Genomic DNA, 24,019 nt, shown 5'->3' on the forward strand with positions numbered 1-24,019 from the left:
TACAGCCACTCCACATTTCACATCCCACAGAAATCTGCAAAAAAAACAAAGGAAGAGGTGCCACAGACATGTGAGACTGCACTAGTGAGCTTACATACACGTGCTAACAGGAAACTTTTCTAAGTGCTGGACTAACATTAAAAAACGCAATTTCACCCATAAACTACTAACATAAATGATGGCAAAGGCCTTATAAAGTATAAACAATGTTTAAATATAACCTAAATAAAGTATTTGTTGAAAACTAACATTTCAACCAGGGGAGCTGATACAGCTGCTTACCTCCTGACTGCTTCCTCACAGAACTGAGGTAGGACCCACGAACTCACAGGAAGTAGAGTCACCGCCAAAATAAAAGTCTTCAGATAAAACATTTCAAAATAAAACCTCATGGGAGGCCGCCGGACTCCTGGTCCCCTGCTTCGCCGGCTCCGCCTCATGGGAGGCTGCCTAACTTGGTTTCGTCCCTCCTCCGGGCCCCCGTCCACCCACCCTGGTTTGGTGTTTGGGTGGATAGATTTTTGTTTTGAGAGCGTTTGGAACCCGCTCCTTAAAGGAGGGGTTATGTCATGTTCTGTTTAGTTATTCTGCGTCTTTGTTTATTCTGAGTCTTGTCTGTGTTTCAGGTGTTCCTGCTTGTGGCTCCACCTCCCAGTGATGTCTGTGTGCTTGGTGGGTGATTGAGTAGCTCCCTCATGTTTGCACCCAGGTGTGGCCCATTCCTAATCAGGCCTCCTCCACTATTTAATGAGTGCTTGGTCACAGTGTGTTTGCTGGTTCGTTGTGTGTGATGTTGTCACGTTCGTTGTCTCCCTCTTTGTGTTCAGCTGTATCTGGTCTTGCTCCCTGTTCCTGCTCCCTCCTGTTTTGGATTTAAGTTTTGTTTTATGAGAAATAAACATGGACTGGTTCCAAGAACGGTATGCCTCTATCCTGCCTCCATCTCTCCTTGCATTTGGGTCCACACCCACACCGGACCGTGACAGTAGTAGCATGCATTGGTTGCCTTACAGATATCTCATGACAGTGCAGATTTTTGATGGATCACAGGATGATGCAGTCAACAGAAAGTAGCTCTCCCAAGCTCACTCAACCAGCATGATGCAAACAAAAAACACCCCCAGGTGAGCGCACGTACTAATAGAAACTACTCCCACAGTGCCACACCCAATCAACATGATGCAGAAGCGTGAATACTCTGAGTGCATGCACAATACCCATTCACATGCATGAACCTCATTTATAAACAGGTGAGAAACAACCAAACTCTGTACAGCTCCTACAAGCACATTGAGACATTTTTTTCTATATCTATAAGGATAAATTAAACTGATTTTCTCATACTTACGGAATTTGTTGGTGTAAAAAGTGCTGTAAGCCACAGTCTTTGCTCTGCGACATAGACAAAAAATGCATTATTGCTATCCGTCCCCAAAGTGTGTCTTTGAATGGGGAAAATTAGTTTCTAGGCTTATCTGCTTTTAAATCATTTTTAAAAGTACATTGATGGTGTAGGAGGAAGATGCACAAGGTTGTAGATGTTTTGAGTAATGACTTTTTACTCTGATCATTGATATTTTGATCTGTGTTTTATAATAATCTGTTACTTTGTTGAAGCGTGCTGCTTCTGCCTGTCTTGGCCAGGACACTCTTGTACAGTAGATTCTTAATCTCAATTAGGTTTTTCCTGACACTAAAACATTTAAATAAAACATGTTACTGTGTCAAAGTTACCTTCCTGGTGGAGTCATATTTGAGGACTTTGCCAAAAGTGGACATGATCTGAGTGCGGTAGTCCTCGATGTTCTCTACTTCAGAAATGAGGAAGGCTTTCCTCAGCAGCTGAGGTGACGGCAGTTCCCTTCTTGTTGGAGGATGCTGAAACTGATGGCTGAGTGTTCCTGGAGGCAGAGGTGGATGTTAATATTACACACAGATACAGAGACATACAAATATATAAACATTGTTTCTTTAGACTAAACTGTAGCAGTATGTCACTAAAGTAAGTATTAATTTATTCTCTCCTGCTCACTTGTAGTGTTTTCAGAGATCCAGCAGAGGTCGCACATTCATGTTACATTATGGCCTCCTGTTGTATTTATTTTAACCTGACTAAGGACAGCAGGTGAAAAATATACATTTGTTTGTATGTCTAATATGACTTACTTATGATCCCACCAGGTTTGTTGAGCTGGCTAAGGAGGGTGGTGTAGAGGTCTTTTCTGTGCAGGTAATCCTCACAGTGGCTCTCCTGGACCTGCCTCCAGACCTTGGCCATGGTGTTGCCCACAGTGCGATCCCTCATTAACCGAATGATCTGCTTGTCCACCCCGCGCCTGAGATGACAGCACACAATCATGTGATGTCAGTGAAACTATGTTGTTTTGTTGTTTTTATGTAAATTCAAAGTATTTGGAAATAAATTAGACACTTACATCCGTGTTAAAACTGCTGGGAACATGGCTTGATGAGCTGGACTGAGCTGTTTGAGAATGGCTGCATCCCATGCCAAAAAGCGACCAATAGAAAGTGTTGCTGACTCCTTGGCAGCTTTCCGGCATTCATTACAGGCCAGGACCTCTGTCAGCATAGAGTACCAGCCAGACATCTCGCAGATATGTCTCACTGTTTTGGAATAGCCACAGCGGTAAAGAAAAGCCTTGCTGTCACCTTGTGCAGGGCAATCCATCCTGGGACAGCGAAGGCTGTAACCCCACACACCGACAGGTCTCCAAAAGAACAAACAGCTGCGAAAAAAAGCAGTCTGCTGAGGGCACTCCACCCACCACCACTCCGGGACTCTCAGGGGGATGAAACCACATCCTATCATCCTTGAGGACCATCCTTTTCCTGACCTTTCCATGTGTGTCCTCGTAAGACATTATCTTCTGGATAAGCCCTCTCTCTGAATCATCTTTCAGCCACTTGATGTCTGCACTGGGAAGCCCATGGAGGTCAGACTCCCACATTTTATGCCAGCCCTCAAATCACACCTGGTGTTTTAACAAAGTCAAATCCTTCATTAACCAACCAGAGCTGTGGGTACATTAAACTGTATTGTATTGTACTGTAATGTATTACTTCAGATTGAGCAACTTGTGTTGCAGGGGACACAGTGCCTTCACTTGGCTCTGAATCTGCAACTGTCACTTCACCACCAGGAGCTGAAAGAGGTGCCTTCAAAAGATTAGAGTATTCGTATAAACATGTATGTTGATAGGCTTGGTGTGATTGATCTATGAACTATGTCCATACTGGTGATGGTGAAATGGGGTCTCTGAGGGGTCTGGTTGAGCGGTCTGTGGAAGGTCTGGCTGAGCCTCTTTCTCAACAGCAGCTGGAAGAAAATGAGGGACAAGGTTATGAAGCCACTAATCCATATCCAGGCAGAAATAAAACTATGACAATAATATGAGCTTCAACCATCTTCAAATGTTTTTTTAGGTTGTGTTTTTATATTTGAAATTCTACACACATTTTGAATTACATCATTTTAAAATATCAATCAATAAAAAAAGGATTTACTTTCATAAGTGGTGAGAGCTTCAACCAGCAAAGCATCATCTGTCCAAGAGTCGTCAGCTTTGGAGACTGAGGAGCTGGAGGAAGTTGTAACTGCAGGAGGTGTTACTGTCTGTGACGATGCTGTTGCTGCAGCCGGGGTCACTTTCTGGAGAGATTTCTGTAAAGTACAGTTTGTTACACTAAACAGTCACAGTGTCAGACCTGGCTCAGTGTGTGTATGTATGTATGTATGTATGTATGAATATCGACTGTATATATTATTTAATCAAAATGATCAATTTATGCATACCTTCAATGTAAATACTGTAAAACTCTACCTTGTGTAAATCATCCTATATGTCAAACATCTTTATTACCAAGTTACTTCAGCATCTTTTGCACTACTCACCACTGCACTATTCTATTATTTAGTCTTGTACATTTTGGTCTCTGCTTGTTTTGTGTTTAATGTTGATACGTAATGTCATACCTTTGTTCATAGAGAGCACGGTTTACTGAAGTAAAGGTCCGTGTGTGTGTGTGTGTGTGTGTGTGTGTGTGTGTGTGTGTGTGTGTGTGTGTTGTTAGGTATTTGCAAGTTTCTTTGTGTTATATTATACATGTATGACTTTAAGACATTGTTCTTTTTATTTCTTGGTTATAAGGTAGTTTTTGTTGTGATTAAAATACCTCTTCTTTATTTTTTATACTGTTTTCCAATTTGGGGATTTTTTGTTTCAGGCGCTTGAAAAGCCTACGGCTCCGCCTATAAAAAGGCTGGGCCTGGAGTGCATGCTCTCTCTCTCTTGCTCATTCACCTGCAGACGCGGAGCTGGGCGGAGGTCTGTTCCTGCTCCTCCACCTGCGCTTCTCTTTTTGGGGTTTAGGTATGTTTTGTTTGTTTCTGATGGGACCGGCTGTCCTGTTTTCGTTTTCAGTTGATTTTCAGGAGTAGATTGGGTTTTTTTTCTTTCTTAGTTTGGATGTGGTACTGGCTTCTACGGCCCTGTATAGGGTTGGCCCAGTACCGCATCTTTTTCTTCTTTTTGGCCGGCCCACCAGGTTAACTTTTGTTAAAGTTAATTAGTTTAAGGATATGGGATGGTTTGGGGTTTTTTGTGTCCTTTGTGTTTAACATTATTCTGTTCTTCAGGTTCCTGAGCTTTCTTCTTTTTTTTGTTTAGGAGAAGTACAATAATAGTTAACAGTCATGAATAAAAGTTATAAAATCCTAATTGTTTTCCCGTGTCCTTTGGGGGGGGTGTGTGTGTGTGTGTGTGTGTGTGTGTGTGTGTGTGTGTGTGTGTGTGTGTGTGTGTGTGTACAATGAAGCTGATTTTGATTCTGATTAAGTATAGTCTTAAATCTTATCTTATAAAAGGCACTCTGCTTATTAGTTACATCACCTTAACCTACCTCTTTCTCTTTTTTCTCTTTGTTGAGGATGTACAACCTGAAGCGCTTCATGGTCTTTGTGCTGATGTCGTCCTCCTTCATCACCAGCCACTGACGCACAGAGCAGAAAGCCTCCTGGGCCATCTTCCTCTCATGGTCACTTCCAGCTTGATGGTCAGCTTGAAGGCACTTGTGGAGGCTGTACCACTGCCACATTTCCTGAAAGGTGAAGGACTTGAAGCGACCCTGGCCATAAATGGCTCTGTCCACATTCACCTCCAGGTGACAGGAGACTTGGGGGATTCATTTAACAAATTGGAGCAGGGAATCCTTCACCCAATTGTTTTTCACCCATTCGTTATTTTGTGCTTTCCTGCCTGGTTCCTGGCTCTCTTTTATGTGACGGTCTACTAGACTCCAGCATACAGAACATGACAAATAATTCAAGAAAAACAAAGTATACAAAGTATTTCATTCTCTTTCGTGAAAAACACTTACAATTTAACGTATCCCACGTCGTTTTCTACCAGACACTTAAAAGTTTTGCCACATTATTTCCCAAATGGGATTATGTGCTGCCCCAGATACTGCTTTTCTGATAGTGTTGTAAAAATCTGGCATCTTTTTTTGGATGAAATGTTATACAATAGATTGGTTAATACTGTACGTAGGCAGGAACTTCTAGTGCACAGCCCACAGGATGGATCAGGTGGAAACATATCTTTATGGATATGTGTCAGGGCTTGTGTGATAGTAATGCAAAGATATTACCTTCCTCACAAGCTGTATTGGGATCCCTCAGTCGAGTGTCCTCGTTTGATTCAGACGGTCTCAATGACTGGCATGTCTTAGCCTCCTTTGTTGGTTTCAGTATACACTGCTGCCTGTCGTGTGGAACACTTGTGTCCAGAATGCACAGGACAGGCAACAGTGGATCCAACCCAGGTCTCTTAACGGAAGCTGAAAAACATTAAACTTTCAAATGATTTTCAGATTCAGAATCAGAATCTGAAAAAACTTTAATCATCCCAGTAGAGCAATTAAAAAGTCAAAGAGCGGCAAATAAAGAAAAGAAATTAAGAGAATAATAATAATAATAATAGTAATAATAATAATAATAATTATAATAATAATAATAATACACACCCACGCAGAACAACATGGATGTGAGGTAAACTCAACAACAAATGAATGATAAAGTGAGAAACAAATGAAAAACAACACCATTAATAAATAATAAACAACACTAGCAGCAATAATATTAATACACACCAAGAATTACAGACTACATTTTTCACATTTGTCAGGCATAGTTTTCACATGTTCATACCATCATGTCTTTGTGCTGCACATATTGTAAATAAACCTGTACATGTTATAACCTTGCACACAATCCATGTGTATACATAAATGTTATAACTATACAATCCATTTGACATACAGTACATGTATGTTATTACCTCACAAACAAGCAATCTGTACAAGCATGTTTATTACCATATACAAAACCCATCCATTCAATGTTCACCAAAAAGCTGAATGTGATACAGAAAAAATAGACAGACTGTAGAAAAAGCAAAAAAAAAAAAAGTAGAAGAAGAAAATAAACTCACCTGCTGAATGAGACGCTGCTTTAAACTCCATCTTCTTTTCTCTATAGGCTTTTCTATAGGCTACTTGCAGTGACTTACTTAACCCTTGTGTGGTATTCGGGTCTGTGGGACCCGTTTTCAGTTTTTATTAAAATAAAAATATATTTTTTGTAAGTTTTTAGATTATATTCATTTTCAAATTAAAACACCATCACGCAAATTCGTACAACTTTATTTTAAACTTTTATGTCCTCGAATATAAATGTAACTTAATAGGAAATAAAGTATACAAATGTAATCATCAAATAGTTAATTCATTATAAAAGGGAAAAAAAAATACTACATTTATAATTGTTTAGATTACTATTCATTTTCAAATTAAAACACCATCACACAATCTCAATGAATTGCAATCTATAAGTGCACGTCCTCAAACATAAATTTAGATTAAAAAATACAGTTAACATTTTTTATAATAAAATGATAATTAAAAAAATATTATTTTTATAATTTTTCAAGATACTACTATTATAAAAAATTAAATCATTAGAAAATTAATTGTTGAATTGAAATAAAAATCCAATTTTTGTAATTTTAATATTACTATTGTTTTTCAAATGGTCTTTTTTTTTCATTTCCTGTTTTTCAGACATGTACTTTTGCAGTCCATCTGTATATTTTTGCCTTCATTTTGTGTACGTCATAGTGATTTTGTATGTTTTGGAGTTGTTTTGTGTAAATATTTTCTGGATCATTTTGTGCGCTTACTGTTGGGGGTGCACAAAGTCAGTCCGTGGGCCACCAGTTGCCCATGTCTGCTCTAATGGGTGACGTGTAAATATATTTTGTGCATGCGTGCGTTGAAAATAACGCTGATAAAAAGATTTTTTGGAGTAAAGTGGTGATGGCGCCTGTAGATCATTTGCTAAATGATTATGTTTGTACAAACAGAGCCACCATACTGAGGAAGTGCACGTTACATGTTGTGCCTGCAGAGGGGGCATTCGGTTCACTGCGTGTTGACAGACTGTATGTGATGCTACGGTGTGTGTGCACGGAGGTGCGTAATAAAAGTATTCCGGTGAGACCATCATCACGTCTCATCCTTTAGACTCATGCTCATCAAGAGCTCCCAGCAAGACAAACAACAAACTGTTTATATGGTGTCAGAATCTGAACGGACTCTCCTCCTGTGAGTACCTCCTTAGCATTCCGCTGGACTTTGCTAACTGGGAAGCTAACCAGAGCCATGTTGCGGCTCTGAAATGGCGGAGGGATTTCGCAGACCAGACCCAGTAGTTTTTGACGGGAATGAATCTGCAACCCTCAAAGCAACAAAACAATGGAGAGGCACAAGTTTCATTCCAGAAATCAAAGACAAGGTGAGAGCATCGAGTCGTTTTACAGTGATCTGAGAATTAAAGCCAAGAGCTGCCATTTTGGAGATTTAGCTGATGAGCTAATCTGTGACCGAATAGTCTGTGGCAGCACCAATGATTCTCTGAGGAAGACACTTTTGAGAGACAGTGACTTGAGCTTAAATAAAGCTATTTCCATCTGTCGTATTCACGAAATGACAGAGGAAAGCAGCAAGACACTCGGTTTAAAAGCTACCAGTGTTGACAGCATAAAGCCATTCTCACACAGAAAGCAGCAGCCTAAACTACAACAGCTGTCACTGCATAGGACTATATCGAACTGTAATAACTGTGGGGGCAGCCATGCAGCTAAGCGGGAAAAGTGTCCAGCTTTTGAACAACAGTGCCACAACTGTAAAAAGTTTAACCATTTAAAAAAATGCTGTAAGTCCACACCACGCAGCCGGCCCAGTTTCAGTAAAAGGACTCTCAGACACTCAGTGCATGACGTAGCAATAGAGGAGCCTGCCACACTCAGTGAAGATTCTTTTTATGTGGATGGTGTTGACGTCGACAAGAACATCGATGTCATAAATCCTCAAAATGATAAAAAAGATAAAGGATTTGTAACAGTACACATCGACAACAAGCCCATTGAAATGAAAGTTGACACAGGTGGTAAATGCAATGTGATGTCTCAAAAGACATATAGCAAAGTTTTAAAGCTGAAGCAACCTGTAGTTAAAGAAAACGCCACAAACCTTGTTGCTTATGGTGGCAGTAAGATTGAAACTAAGGGCCTAGTTACATTATCCTGCAGTTTAAAGGGGCAGTGCCATGCTTTACTATTCTTCATTGTAGACAGAGAAGTACAGCCTCTACTTGGATTTCGTGCTTGTGTTGACATGGGAATTGTGACAATGAGCCATGATGTTCACCAGCTCACTATGGACACTAACACAGATTTTACAAGGCAGATCAAAACACAGCACAGTGATTTATTCAATGATGAACTTGGAGAGCTGCCTATCACGTACTCTATGACAGTGGATCCCAGCATTCAGCCTGTGGTCCGCCCTGCTCACCGCATTCCAGTCGCAATGCAAGAGAGAGTTAAAGCTGAACTAGATCGTATGCAAATCATAGGTGTAATAACACCTGTCACAAAGCCCACTGATTGGGTTTCATCAATGGTGGTAGCACATAAGAAAGACAAAAAACAGATCAGATTGTGCATCAACCCAAAAGACCTTAATACAGCTCTAAAAAGACCCCACTATCCCATGTGTAGTGTTGAGGAAGTCGCAGCACAGATGGCTGGTGCGACTGTTTTTTCAGTCTTAGACGCTAAAAATTCTTTCTGGCAAATACAGCTCGATAAGAAATCTTCAATGCTAACAACATTCAGCACACCCTTTGGACGCTATGGATTTCTACGCATGCCTTTTGGCATAAACTCTGCCAGCGAAGTGTTTCAGCGTTCTATGGAGCAGCTATTTTCTGGCTATGCATGCTCAGTGATTGTCGATAACATCATCATCGGAGGTCGGGATGTTGCTGAGCATGATGCTAACCTAAGGAAAGTGCTTGATCGTGCAAAGGAGATTAACCTCAAACTGAATCCAGAAAAGTGCAAGTTTCACCTGGATCATGTAGGTTATGTGGGTCATATTTTCACAAGTGATGGCCTTAAAGCCGACCCAGCAAAGACCGCTGCGATCAGAGACATGCCAGTCCCGAGTGATGTTACTTCATTACAACGTTTCTTAGGTATGGCTAACTACCTTGGAAAGTTCATCCCAAACTTTAGTGACATCGCAGCCCCGTTGAGGAAGCTTACTCACAAAGACACCGCTTGGTGCTGGTTTCAGCAGCATCAGGAGGCTTTTGACCATCTCAAAGCTTGCCTATCAAGCCCATCAGTACTGTCATATTACGATGTTAAACAACCCGTCACACTCACGTGCGATGCCTCGTGTTTTGGACTTGGAGCTGCCTGCCTGCAAAACGGTAAACCTGTGGCTTTTGCTTCACGCATCCTCACAGACACAGAAACTCGATACGCACAGATCGAAAAGGAGCTGTTGGCTGTTGTTTTTGCCTGTTCAAAATTCAAGGACTATGTGTATGGTAAACCCATCGTGGTAGAGACCGACCACCAGCCCCTGGTGACGATTTTAAAGAAATCCATCCATACTGCACCAGCTCGTCTCCAGAGAATGATGTTGAGACTACAAAGCTACGACATTACCTTAGTCTACAAGAAAGGTAAACTCATGTATGTGGCAGACACACTTTCAAGAGCTCCAACTACCAACGTTCCAGTGAGTACAGTTGAAAATGATTCCTTTGAAGTTATGTCGGTTAGTGTCATCTCAACAGCGCGCCTCGAGGAACTCAGAAAACACACAGGAGAGGATGCAATGCTAAAGAAGCTCACTACAGTCATTCAGAGAGGATGGCCCTCCAGAGAAAACCAGCTCCAGCCTGCCATTCGCCCTTTTTTCCCCTACAGGGATGAACTGACTGTGGATGATGACATCATCATGAAGGGACCCAAAACTGTTATTCCTCAGTCCCTGCAAAACGCGTACATAGACATTGTACACAAAGGCCACCCTGGTGCTGATGCAACCAAACGCCGAGCCAGGAGCATCATATTTTGGCCAGGTATGTCAAAACATATCACTGAAAAGCTGTCTTCCTGCTCTGTTTGCAACAGCACCAAACCCCATCAACAAAAGGAACCTCTCAAGCTCCACCCCGTTCCTGATCTCCCCTGGTCGACAGTTGCAGCGGACATTTTTGATTGGCATGGGAAACACTACCAAGTACTGGTTGATTCTTACTCAGGATGATTTGAAATCGATCTTCTTCGTGACATAACATCAGCGGCCGTGATCACAAAATTGAAGAGACATTTCTCAGTACACGGTACACCCCACATTCTGCTCTCTGATAATGCTAGACAATACACCAGTCAACAATTCAAAGACTTTGCAAAACAGTGGGACTTCAAACACACCACAAGCAGCCCAGAGTTTCCACAATCAAATGGACTCGCTGAGAGAGCGGTGCGGAGTGCTAAACAACTGATGGAGCGATCTCACAGAGATGGATCAGACGTGTTTCTGAATCTTCTTAACCTCAGAAACATCTCCCGTGACCAAACACTTGGCTCGCCAGCTGAACGCCTGATGTCACGACAGATTCGTGCAGCCATTCCGGTGAGCACCAAGCTGTTGGAGCCCAGCTCAAAGCCAGCTATGCAGATCGCCGCCCAGCTACACAATAGGAGACTCGTTTTAAAGCGCTATTGTGACGTTTCAAGCCGACCCCTTACGCCTTTATCTCCAGGTCAGGTTGTCAGACTGCAGACCCCAAAAGGTTATGATAATCTAGGGATCGTAAAGGAGACCTGCAAAGAGCCCCGTTCTTACATCGTTGACTCCAACGGAGCAAAATACAGGAGAAATCGTCGCCACATCCTTCCTGTTGCAGAGCCTCCACCTCCACGACCCCAGGATGACACCTTTGAGACGCAGAACACTGCCCGTTTTCAGTTGAGCAATGCTCCCCCTTCACCTGACAGTGTTCCTCCGATCATGTCTCATGTGTCGAGGACACATGATACATCTCCTGCAAGACCTACACGCGCACAGGCCGTTTTTCAAGGCAGCGTGAGTTCGCCATATGTAACACGTTCAGGTCGTATTTCAAGACCAAATCCAAAATACCTGCTGCGACATGTTTGAAAAAACAAACAGAAAAAAAACAAACAAACATGTGAAGTGGAAGTGTGTGTGATTGTTCTGATGCATTTAATACTCAAGTTATGTTATGTTTTCGGAAGTGTGTTGACAGTTCAGATTTATTCAAGGTATTACAAATTTTAAAGCCAGTGGGTAAGTTGTGATTTTATGTTACACTTTGATAATGGAGCGATGTTGTGTTTGTATAAGGCTATAAGCTAAAGAGAAAGGATGTAGATCATTTGCTAAATGATTATGTTTGTACAAACAGAGCCACCATACTGAGGAAGTGCATGTTAAATGTTGTGCCTGCAGAGGGGGCATTCGGTTCACTGCGTGTTGACAGACTGCATGTGATGCTACGGTGTGTGTGCACGGAGGTGCGTAATAAAAGTATTCCGGTGAGACCATCATCACGTCTCATCCTTTGGACTCATGCTCATCAAGAGCTCCCAGCAAGACAAACAACAAACTGTTTATAGCGCCCCCCTGTGGAAGTTTGAATTCGAAGCGAGCAAAACTTACAGCACCTGGTATTCCCAACTTACAGCACACGGTATTCCCAAGCAGTCTCCCATTCAAGTACTAACCATGCCCGGCTTTGCGTAGCTTCCGAGATCAGACGAGATCGGGCTTGATCAGAGCGGTATGGCCGTTAGCAAGTGGTAGGAACAAAAAAAACCTTCTCATACCTACTCAATCACTGCACTTTTGGTGGATTGGAGACTGTGAATGCAGAATCTGAAAAAAAACACACACACAAAGCAAGCTTGCATTTAGACACTCTTCTTTGGTTTCAAATAAAAGTGTTCAAAACTTACAGCACACGGTATTCCCAAGCAGTCTCCCATTCAAGTATTAACCATGCCCGGCTTTGCTTAGAATCCAAGATCAGACGAGATCAGGCTTGATCAGAGCGGTGTGGCCGTAAGAAAGTGACAGGAACAAAAAAGCCTTCTCATACCTTCTCAATCACTGCACTTTTGGTGGATTGGAGACTGTGAATGCAGAATCTGAAAAAACATAGATACAGAATGACAGCATTAAGGCACACTTTGTTGGTTTCAAATAAAAGTGTTTAAAACTTACAGCACACGGTATTCCCAGACAGTCTCCCATTCAAGTACTAACCATGCCCGGCTTTGTTTAGCTTCCGAGATCAGACGAGATCGGGCTTGATCAGAGCGGTATGGCCGTAAGCAAGTGACAGGAACAAAAAAAGCCTTCTCATACCTACTCAATCACTGCACTTTTGGTGGATTGGAGACTGTGAATGCAGAATCTGAAAAAAAAACACACACACAAAGCAAGCTTGCATTTAGACACTCTTCTTTGGTTTAAAATAAAAGTGTTCAAAACTTACAGCACACGGTATTCCCAGACAGTCTCCCATTCAAGTACTAACCATGCCCAGCTTTGCGTAGCTTCCGAGATCAGACGAGATCGGGCTTGATCAGAGCGGTATGGCCGTAAGCAAGTGACAGGAACAAAAAAAGCCTTCTCATACCTACTCAATCACTGCACTTTTGGTGGATTGGAGACTGTGAATGCAGAATCTGAAAAAACAAAGATACAGAATGACAGCATTAAGGCACACTTTGTTGGTTTCAAATAAAAGTGTTTAAAACTTACAGCACACGGTATTCCCAGACAGTCTCCCATTCAAGTACTAACCATGCCCGGCTTTGTTTAGCTTCCGAGATCAGACGAGATCGGGCTTGATCAGAGCGGTATGGCCGTAAGCAAGCAGTAGGAACAAAAAAAACCTTCTCATACCTACTCAATCACTGCACTTTTGGTGGATTGGAGACTGTGAATGCAGAATCTGAAAAAAAACACACACACAAAGCAAGCTTGCTTTTAGACACTCTTCTTTGGTTTAAAATAAAAGTGTTCAAAACTTACAGCACACGGTATTCCCAGACAGTCTCCCATTCAAGTACTAACCATGCCCGGCTTTGTTTAGCTTCCGAGATCAGACGAGATCGGGCTTGATCAGAGCGGTATGGCCGTTAGCAAGTGGTAAGAACAAAAAAAACCTTCTCATACCTACTCAATCACTGCACTTTTGGTGGATTGGAGACTGTGAATGCAGAATCTGAAAAAAAACACACACACAAAGCAAGCTTGCTTTTAGACACTCTTCTTTGGTTTAAAAAAAAAGTGTTCAAAACTTACAGCACACGGTATTCCCAGAGAGTCTCCCATTCAAGTACTAACCTTGCCCAGCTTTGCGTAGCTTCCGATATCAGACGAGATCGGGCTTGATCAGAGCGGTATGGCCGTAAGCAAGTGACAGGAACAAAAAAAGCCTTCTCATACCTACTCAATCACTGCACTTTTGGTGGATTGGAGACTGTGAATGCAGAATCTGAAAAAAAACACACACACAAAGCAAGCTTGCATTTAGACATTCTTCTTTGGTTTCAAATAAAAGTGTTTAAAACTTACAGCACACGGTATTCCCAGACAGTCTCCCATTCAAGTACTAACCATGCCCGGCTTTGTTTAGCTTCCGAGATCAGACGAGATCGGGCTTGATCAGAGCGGTATGGCCGTAAGCAAGTGGTAGGAACAAAAAAAACCTTCTCATACCTACTCAATCACTGCACTTTTGGTGGATTGGAGACTGTGAATGCAGAATCTGAAAAAAAACACACACACAATGCAAGCTTGCTTTTAGACACTCTTCTTTGGTTTCAAATAAAAGTGTTCAAAACTTACAGCACACGGTATTCCCAGACAGTCTCCCATTCAAGTACTAACCATGCCCGGCTTTGCGTAGCTACCAATCAGACGAGATCAGGCTTGATCAGAGCGGTATGGCCGTAAGCAAGTGACAGGAACAAAAAAAGCCTTCTCATACCTACTCAATCACTGCACTTTTGGTGGATTGGAGACTGTGAATGCAGAATCTGAAAAAAACATAAATACAGAATGACAGCATTAAGCACACTTTGTTGGTTTCAAATAAAAGTGTTTAAAACTTACAGCACACGGTATTCCCAGACAGTCTCCCATTCAAGTACTAACCATGCCCGGCTTTGCTTAGCTTCCGAGATCAGACGAGATCGGGCTTGATCTGAGCGGTATGGCCGTAAGCAAGTGGTAGGAACAAAAAAAGCCTTCTCATACCTACTCAATCACTGCACTTTTGGTGGATTGGAGACTGTGAATGCAGAATCTGAAAAAAACACACACACAAAGCAAGCTTGCTTTTAGATACTCTTCTTTGGTTTAAAAAAAAAGTGTTCAAAACTTACAGCACACGGTATTCCCAGACAGTCTCCCATTCAAGTACTAACCATGCCCGGCTTTGTGTAGCTTCCGAGATCAGACGAGATCAGGCTTGATCAGAGCGGTATGGCCGTAAGCAAGTGACAGGAACAAAAAAAAGCCTTCTCATACCTACTCAATCACTGCACTTTTGGTGGATTGGAGACTGTGAATGCAGAATCTGAAAAAACAAAGATACAGAATGACAGCATTAAGGCACACTTTGTTGGTTTCAAATAAAAGTGTTTAAAACTTACAGCACACGGTATTCCCAGAGAGTCTCCCATTCAAGTACTAACCATGCCCAGCTTTGCTTAGCTTCCGAGATCAGACGAGATCGGGCTTGATCAGAGCGGTATGGCCGTAAGCAAGTGACAGGAACAAAAAAAGCCTTCTATACCTACTCAATCACTGCACTTTTGGTGGATTGGAGACTGTGAATGCAGAATCTGAAAAAACATAGATACAGAATGACAGCATTAAGGACACTCTTCTGTTGGTTTCAAATAAAAGTGTTTCAAACTTACAGCACACGGTATTCCCAGACAGTCTCCCATTCAAGTACTAACCATGCCCGGCTTTGTTTAGCTTCCGAGATCAGACGAGATCAGGCTTGATCAGAGCGGTATGGCCATAAGCAAGTGGTAGGAACAAAAAAAGCCTTCTCATACCTACTCAATCACTGCACTTTTGGTGGATTGGAGACTGTGAATGCAGAATCTGAAAAAAACACACACATAAAGCAAGCTTGCATTTAGACACTCTTCTTTGGTTTCAAATAAAAGTGTTCAAAACTTACAGCACACGGTATTCCCAAGCAGTATCCCATTCAAGTACTAACCATGCCCGGCTTTGCGTAGCTTCCGAGATCAGACGAGATCGGGCTTGATCAGAGCGGTATGGCCGTAAGCAAGTGACAGGAACAAAAAAAGCCTTCTCATACCTACTCAATCACTGCACTTTTGGTGGATTGGAGACTGTGAATGCAGAATCTGAAAAAACATAAATAGAGAATGACAGCATTAAGGCACACTTTGTTGGTTTCAAATAAAAGTGTTTAAAACTTACAGCACACGGTATTCCCAGACAGTCTCCCATCAAAGTACTAACCATGCCCGGCTTTGTTTAGCTTCCGAGATCAGACGCGATCGGGCTTTATCAGAGCGGTATGGCCGTAAGCAAGTGGTAGGAACAAAAAAAGCCTTCTCATACCTACTCAATCACTGCACTTTTGCTGGATTGGAGACTGTGAATGCAGAATCTGAAAAAAAACACACACACAAAGCAAGCTTGCATTTAGACACTCTTCTTTGGTTTAAAAAAAAAAAGTGTTCAAAACTTACAGCACACGGTATTCCCAGAGTCTCCCATTCAAGTACTAACCATGCCCGGCTTTGCTTAGATTCCGAGATCAGACGAGATCGGGTTTGATCAGAGCGGTATGGCCGTAAGCAAGTGGTAGAAACAAAAAAAGCCTTCTCATACCTACTCAATCACTGCACTTTTGGTGGATTGGAGACTGTGAATGCAGAATCTGAAAAAAAACACACACAAAGCAAGCTTGCATTAGACACTCTTCTTTGGTTTCAAATAAAAGTGTTCAAAACTTGGCGCAGCCGCAAAGATGACAGCCTAAAATTTCACTCCTCCGACATTTGGTGTTAAACTGCCCTTTAAACTTGACAAATGCGACTTGAACTAACGTGAATAGATGGATAAGGGCAAGATGTGGACGCGGGACAAGCAGACTAAGATGAAAACCAAGTAAAACCAACAGACTGTCTACTCACAGGACGGCGTTAGCCATGAATGCCCACGAGCTAATGCTAACCGCAGTCTGCTAGCTGAGAATGAGGAAGAAGGGGAAGACGTGGAGGTCAGTCTACACACGATACTGGCGGAAATAAAGAGCTTCCGCCAAGACAACAAGCAGCAACTTGGAGAAATTAAGGAGGAGATCAACAAGGCAAAGTTGAGACTCGATGAGGCGGAGGAATGGATTGTGAGTGCTGAGGAGAGGATGCAGTCGATGGAGGAAGTGATGGAGGAGCTGGTGAAGCTTCAGACTCACCTGGAAGCTAAACAATCCGACCAAGAGGGAAGATCCAGGCGGAATAATATTAGGATATATTCCGTAGCGGAGGGGTCTGAGAAAGAGTCTCGGTCGATGATACATTTTGTTGAGGAACTGTTAAAACGTAACCTATCCCTGACGGATGAAAAGGGTTTCCAGATTGAGCGGGCACACCGAGCGCTGGGTCCGGCACCGAGAGAAGGGGCTCCTCCGAGGTCGATTGTTGTCGCTTTCCAAAGCTACAGAATGAAGGAGGAGATCCTGCGAACAGCGTGGCAAATGAAGGGTTTCGACTGGAAAGGTGCGCGTGTCAATTTTGATAATGACTACGCACCGAGTGTGCTTAAGAAAAGACAAGAATATGCGGAAGCAAAGAAGGTGCTGAAGGAAAAGGGGATCCGCTTCCAGACGCCCTTCCCAGCCAGATTTCAAGTTTTCTACCCAGACGGAACCCCTACATACACATCTGCAGAGGAAGCGACCAAGGAGATGACAAAGAAGGGGTTACAGGTTACTGTGCTTAAACCACCCGAGACCCTTCTGGAGCAGATCAGGAGGCTGACATGGACTGTCAGCGGCGGACGAAGACAGACCCAGGCCCAAAAACAAAGAAGATCAACATACAAGGACAGGCTCCAGAAGTTCAGGAGCTCATCACAGGAAGACCAAGACAAGGCTGAGTAGTTGATGAACACACTGGCCCTATTGGGGGAATATATATGTTTGTTTTCTTTGACATTCTAGGTAAAGCTTAAGCTATTATTTCCCCCAGGAGCGACAGAAACCATTTTATTCCCCTTTCCTTCTTATTTAATCTTATTTGATTAGTCAAATGTCTTAGATTTAAATTTAGATGACTAGTGTTTTCTGGTTTAAATTTTATTATTTTTTTTATTATGAAAACCCAAAATGATGGCAATTAATAAGCATGTCGGGGGATTGATTTTCTTTTTTGGACTGTATTTGCACCACCATGGATAAAACTTATGGTGTTACCATGGCAACTGAGGGCCCTTTCAGGAACGAGAGGCCCTCCCTCAGGGAGGCTGCAGTACAACAACTGACTCAGGGTCCTTCTATGGACCCCACCTATCAATGTTCTGTTGAACATTTGATGTTGATTAAGGTTCACACCTTAACTAGTTACTTTGTTTTTTTGTTCGCTGCAGTTCAGAGCAGTATGGGAGCTGTCACACAAACTCATTTTAGAGGTCTTAAGAGATTCTACTACAAATGTAATGTCGGATAATACTATAAAGATACTTTCCTATAATGTGAACGGTATTCTTAACCCGATCAAGAGAAGTAAAATATTTTCAAAGTTGAGAAAGGAGCAGGTGCAGGTGGTGTTTCTGCAGGAAACACATTTAACAGATGTGGAACATGTTAAATTGAGAAGAGGAGGCTTTAAACATCTATTCTATTCCTCCTATAAATCCGGGCATAGAAGAGGATCTGCTATCCTTATCTCAAACCAAGTTCAATATGAACATATCTCAGAGATTAAGGATAAGGAGGGTCGATATATAATGACCATAGGAAGGATTGAAGGGGTTTTGGTGACATTATTTAGTATATATGCTCCCCCAGGAAGTGATTGGCGATTTTATCAAAGATTATTCCATATTATATCTACAGAATCTCAGGGGTTGCTTATATGTGGAGGTGATATGAACATAAAACTAACTAGAATGGATTCATCTGGGACCGGCAGAGGTCACAATATACCCATGATCAACAAAATCAACTCTATTATAGAGGAAATTGGTATTATTGATGTTTGGAGGGATCTTAACCCAACTAACCGGGACTACACCTTCTATTCAGCTCCACAATCCACATATTCGAGATTAGACTATTTCTTCATATTTAAAAAAGACTGATCTAGAATCAGATCTTGTGATATAGGAACAATTGATATATCAGACCACTCACCAATAAAAATGGTAATTAGTATTAATAATAGTTTAAAAACAACATTGTGGAGATTAAACTCAAATATATTAAATAATGCCCAGGTAAAATTAGGATTACAAAAAGAGATGGAAATGTACTTTAAAGAAAATGAAAAAGGGGAAGTTTCCCCCCCTATGGTATGGGATGCTTACAAAGCGGTGTTGAGGGGGAAAACAATTTCCTACTCCTCAATGCTAAAGAAGCAAAGACAAGAGAAGCTCAATGATTTAAATCATCAACTTAAAGACTTACAGAAACAACACAAGGATAAAGTCAGGCCAAATAATGAAGGGGCAATTAAAAAACTGCAAAAAACAGATAGATGAGATTTATTCAGAGGAAATTACAAAGAAATTGATATTTCTAAAACAAGGACATTATGAGGCAGGTAGTAGAGCATTGAAATTGTTATCTTATAAACTGAGGAAGCAAGAGGCCGATAATACCATCACTAAAATACGATGTTCTCAAACGAAAAAAATACAGTATAAATTGGAAGAGATCCAACGGAGCTTTGAAGAATATTACAAGAATTTAATTCACAACCCAAATTAAATAATGTAAATGAAATAGAGAAATTTCTTGAAACTTTGGATTTGCCTACAGTTACACAGGAACAGAATAAAACATTAGTAGCAGAAATAACTGCTAAAGAGGTGAAGGCCGCAATATCAAGGCTAAAACCACATAAAAGTCCTGGTTCAGATGGCCTTTCGGCCGAGTGGTATAAATGCTTTAAGGATCAATTAACCCCAAAACTATGTCACATATATAATTGGGCACTCAAAAAGGGAGAAATCCCCCCTCGTGGAAGGCAGCTATAATTTCAGTAATTCCAAAAGAAGGTAAAGATAAATTAGACTGTAAACAATACCGACCAATTTCTGTGCTAAATGTAGACTATAAAATATTTATGTCTATTTTAGCTAGGAGAATAGAAAACATTTTACCATCACTCGTACATCTGGACCAGACGGGCTTCATCCACCAGAGACAGACGCAGGATAGTTTGAGAAGGACAGTACATATTATGTGGAATGTGCATCAAAATAAGACACAGGCAATGTTTATGGGAATGGACGCAGAGAAGGCATTTGATTCAGTCAGATGGACCTTCCTGTATAAGGTACTAGATAAGTTTGGATTTCACAAGACTCTTATTCAGGCCTTTCAAGCCATATATAATGCACCTACAGCAAGGATAAAAAATCAATGGTAGCCTCTCTAAATCTTTCATATTAGAACGTTCATGCAGACAGGGATGTCCCTGCTCACCACTTCTCTTTGCTCTTTTTATTGAGCCTCTAAGTCAATCTATTAGACAAAATACACAGATTACTGGAGTAAAGATAGCAGGAGAGGAGCACAAATTGTCATTATTCGTAGATGATGTGGTGATTTTTTTGACCCAACCCTTGAGATCTCTACCAGCATTAATGTTGTTTCTGGGAAAATTTAGTCAATTGTCAGGCTACAAGCTAAATGTTCAAAAAACCCAGATTTTGGCTTTAAATTTCAATCCACCAGGGCATCTTATAAATAAATATGGCTTGAAGTGTGAAAAATCAATTAAGTATTTAGGAATTCACCTCACTCAAGATATTACAAAATTGTTTGAAGCTAATTATACCCCTCTTAGTTTAAAATTAAAGTCAGACATCTCCAGATGGAACCTCATACCCTTCCTTAGTCTAACTTCAAGGATTGACTCAATCAAAATGGTTATTCTGCCTCGTCTACTATATCTCTTTCAGACTCTACCAATTGAAGTAAATGATCAACAGTTTATTGAGTGGGATAAATTAATTTCGCGCTATATTTGGATGGTTAAGAAACCAAGGATAAGATACAAAACGATGCAATTGTCAAAAGAAAAAGGAGGTATGGCGCTCCCAATTTTAAGGGATTACTATTATGCAGCACAGTTAAGACCACTAGTGTGTCTTTCTGATCCACAATTTAGAGCAAGATGGAAAGAAATAGAAGAGGTGGAATCCACAGGACCCCCACTACAAGCTGTAATAGCTGATGATGGATTGATCAATAACTTTTATGATAAAGACAACCCTTGGATAAAAGTAACTCTGAAAATATGGCGGAAAATGATTATCAAACATAACCTGAAGGATGCAGAGAAAGTATTACGGTGGTGTGCATATGACACAGAATTTATACCAAACAGAACAGATTCCACTTTTAAAATTTGGAGAAATTCTGGGGTAACAGCTTACTGCTGTTTAATACAGACGGGGGTTGTGAAAAGTTTTGATATGTGCAAGAGAGAATATAAATGGGAGAATAAAGATTTGTTTAGATATTTACAGATACGACATCGGTTGAATGAGATCATGACGGGGGGATCAGGGAAATTAGACAGCGATATACTAAGTGTTTTTGTGACGGCTTATGTGTCTGGGAGTGGACGTGGAATAATATCTAGAATATACAAAAGCTTACAGAGCTCCTCAAACCTAAACACCCTGCATGTTAAAAGTAAATGGGAAAGGGAAGGAGGTTTGCCGATATCTGAACAACAATGGGGGAATATTTGTAAATTGCAATGGAAAACAAGTAATTCACACAGCTGGAAGGAATTTGGGTGGAAAAATATCATCAGATTTTTTATTACCCCTTTCCAAAAAAGATATCAAGGTGTTGGTACAGATTGTTGGAGGTTGTGTGGTTCAACTGAAGCCAATCATTCCCATGTGTTTTGGAGTTGCCCAAAACTTGCAACTTTTTGGCGAGAGGTTCATGAAAGTCTAGAAACTGTATTTCAAATAACTATTCCTTTTGATGTTTTCACACTGTATTTGGGAGGCATGGAACGGCATACACAATCTGCGGCAGACAAATATTTAATGAGAATACTGCTTGTGGGAGGGAAGAAGGCCATAACTAAGAAGTGGTTACAACCGGATGCACCAACAATTGACGATTGGTATAAAATTATTTATGACATCTACATTATGGAAAGATTGTCCTTTTCTATTAAAGTGCAATCGGAGAAATTTCAAAGATGGTGGTCAAAGTGGGTTGGGTACATTGGCCCTCGGAGGCCAGACTTGATTTGATGACCCACCTATAGAATATAAAACTTACATCTCTATTGAATAGTCCAGTGAGTATATACTTATAAATGGACGAGTGAAGGTGACAGCTTTTTGTTCTTGTTTATGTATTTTACTTTATTTTATTTTACTTTTGGGTTCTGAAATGTATACATTTGTTTAAAATGTTTTTGAAAATGAGAGGAAGGAGTGGCTGAAGTTTCAACTTGAGGAACCACATCTTGCACTGTTGGGTTATTTGTATATATGTGTATACAGATATATGTTGTGCTGTAATGTTTTGGAAATTGGTAAGATGTTGGACCATGTAAGATCTTCCTGTTTAATGAAAAATAAAAAATAAATTATAAAAAAAAAAAAAAAAAAAAAGAAAAAAAGAAATTGTGCCTTAGTATTTATTCTCCCATGAATAAATATTATATAATCTCACAAAACAGTCATCAATTCTCTGCCTGCATTCATTTCTGACTGCTTTTGCTGCAGCAACAGTGTTGTTTTTGGTCTGAATTATGGATTTTAAATCTTCATATTTTTAAAGAATAATTTCTGGATTGTGACATAAATTGCTCTGCACGGTTTCTCCGTGTTTGTGATTGGTCTGACACTGAAAACAGACACAAGGATTATATTACGCACACAAATAGTTTTGTTACACTAATTGCCCCATATGAAATCTCCACCTGTTTAATGTGAGCGCACACGCAGCCAGGTTAAAATCACCTGGGTTAAGTTAACATGTTGATAGCCAGCTTTGTAGTACAGCTGCTCTGTGACGAATCATTTTTGGTAAGGTGAAGCCCACTGAGGGAGAGATATCCTGGATATACTTATCCAGCATTGTCGTATTAGCCCTATATCTTACAATCCTATTAATTATGAATTTTGATTAAGCTAGGATTTTACCAAGATTCTATTTTATGAAGGAGGAATTACAACAGTTATCATATAGATATATATTAAATTACATATGCAGCGAGTTTGCTCCCAACCACGCTATTAGCTACACTGGCTTAATAAACCCTGTTTGTTAATCACCACTCAATAACACTTTGTCACTTTTACTTTTCCAGTTTTTTTTCCTGATACAGTATATCAACTATAACAAAATAAATCTGACCTTGAACCTAAAATATCCCATCCACCCTACAGATGCCATAACACAGAGATCATAAATGTCATCTGTCAGTAGGGGTGTGAAAAAAAATCGATTTCACAATATACCACAATTTTTTGAGTGCTGATTTTGAATAATTTTTTTAAATTTAAAAAATTTATTTTATTTTTTGTTAAATTAAATTTTTTGGGGGGGGATATTTAATCAATATTCTCGTGTATTTGTGCAATATTTCAGTGGTGGTTACAATGCTTTCAATGTGTTGCAATGGTTATTTGATGCACTTGATTTTATGATGGCAGTGTCTAATGCCTGCAATATTTATATATGCACAGGCATTTTATTTTCATATCATCTGTTCAGATCAGTGCTTAAACTGACACAATAGGATAAATTATTTTTTTCTTATTTTGATGCATTATCAGTAACTCAGGGTGATTTATCCTTAATGTTCTCACTTACAGTTGTTACAATGCTGTCATTATGTTGTAATGGTTACTTTGAGACATCTACACAGTAGTTTCAGTGAAAAGAAAATTGTTGCATTTAATGATGGCAGTGTGTAACACTGCTTTTTCTTTTTTTCAGTGAAAATGTGCAAATAATAAATGGGATGTTTTGAAGCAAATAGTATTGACTCAATTTGTTCTCTGAATGATCAATATCTTCTGATGAACATATACAACAACTTGATTTTTCATCTCTACGTTTAATTTTGCAACATCCTTGCCAAAACTCACCCCATCTGTCAGTGGTCACATACTGTGACATGACTTGGAAACAGCTCCCACATTTAGAGACTATTAAATGAGAATATCAATCTTTAAATGTAATATGTGACCTCTGTCTGTGAAAGGTGCTATATAAATAAACATTACTTACAGTGATTATTCATTTTACAATAGCCATATTTTAAAATTAATTAGA

At 40.5% G+C, this 24,019-nt stretch overlaps 1 protein-coding gene and 16 pseudogenes across 9 annotated transcripts; all 17 read right to left on the reverse strand.

The window, feature by feature from the left end:
* Positions 1–513: 513 nt before the first annotated feature.
* On the reverse strand, positions 514–19,798 carry LOC114456543 (uncharacterized). Of its 9 annotated transcripts, XM_028438384.1 has the most exons (13): positions 19,786–19,798; positions 10,406–10,411; positions 5,671–5,859; positions 5,398–5,520; positions 4,921–5,314; positions 3,526–3,682; positions 3,256–3,337; positions 3,082–3,177; positions 2,436–2,993; positions 2,167–2,336; positions 1,735–1,901; positions 1,349–1,392; positions 514–862 (listed from the first exon to the last, which is right to left on the reverse strand). In XM_028438384.1, exons 9-13 carry the CDS (start codon positions 2,861–2,863, stop codon positions 760–762), a joined length of 912 nt encoding a protein of 303 aa, XP_028294185.1. In that variant the 5' UTR covers positions 2,864–2,993; positions 3,082–3,177; positions 3,256–3,337; positions 3,526–3,682; positions 4,921–5,314; positions 5,398–5,520; positions 5,671–5,859; positions 10,406–10,411; positions 19,786–19,798; the 3' UTR covers positions 514–759. The 9 variants fall into 9 exon arrangements, with proteins under 9 accessions (XP_028294185.1, XP_028294189.1, XP_028294193.1 ...); XM_028438388.1 differs by lacking the exons at positions 10,406–10,411; positions 19,786–19,798 and adding an exon at positions 16,363–16,380; XM_028438392.1 differs by lacking the exons at positions 10,406–10,411; positions 19,786–19,798 and having other exon boundaries at positions 2,436–2,747; positions 2,856–2,993; positions 5,671–6,417.
* On the reverse strand, positions 12,143–12,261 carry LOC114457029 (uncharacterized; annotated as a pseudogene).
* LOC114456965 (uncharacterized) lies at positions 12,416–12,534 on the reverse strand (annotated as a pseudogene).
* Positions 12,684–12,802, reverse strand: LOC114456975 (uncharacterized; annotated as a pseudogene).
* LOC114457017 (uncharacterized) lies at positions 12,958–13,076 on the reverse strand (annotated as a pseudogene).
* On the reverse strand, positions 13,227–13,345 carry LOC114456976 (uncharacterized; annotated as a pseudogene).
* On the reverse strand, positions 13,500–13,618 carry LOC114457018 (uncharacterized; annotated as a pseudogene).
* Positions 13,773–13,891, reverse strand: LOC114457034 (uncharacterized; annotated as a pseudogene).
* On the reverse strand, positions 14,046–14,164 carry LOC114456977 (uncharacterized; annotated as a pseudogene).
* Positions 14,319–14,435, reverse strand: LOC114456973 (uncharacterized; annotated as a pseudogene).
* On the reverse strand, positions 14,586–14,704 carry LOC114456988 (uncharacterized; annotated as a pseudogene).
* LOC114457041 (uncharacterized) lies at positions 14,858–14,976 on the reverse strand (annotated as a pseudogene).
* LOC114457036 (uncharacterized) lies at positions 15,128–15,246 on the reverse strand (annotated as a pseudogene).
* Positions 15,398–15,516, reverse strand: LOC114457023 (uncharacterized; annotated as a pseudogene).
* On the reverse strand, positions 15,670–15,788 carry LOC114457026 (uncharacterized; annotated as a pseudogene).
* Positions 15,939–16,057, reverse strand: LOC114456974 (uncharacterized; annotated as a pseudogene).
* LOC114456979 (uncharacterized) lies at positions 16,214–16,330 on the reverse strand (annotated as a pseudogene).
* Positions 19,799–24,019: the final 4,221 nt, after the last annotated feature.

The sequence above is a fragment of the Gouania willdenowi genome, chromosome 22, assembly GCF_900634775.1.
Source record: "Gouania willdenowi chromosome 22, fGouWil2.1, whole genome shotgun sequence".
Classification (NCBI taxonomy): Eukaryota; Metazoa; Chordata; class Actinopteri; order Blenniiformes; family Gobiesocidae; genus Gouania; species Gouania willdenowi.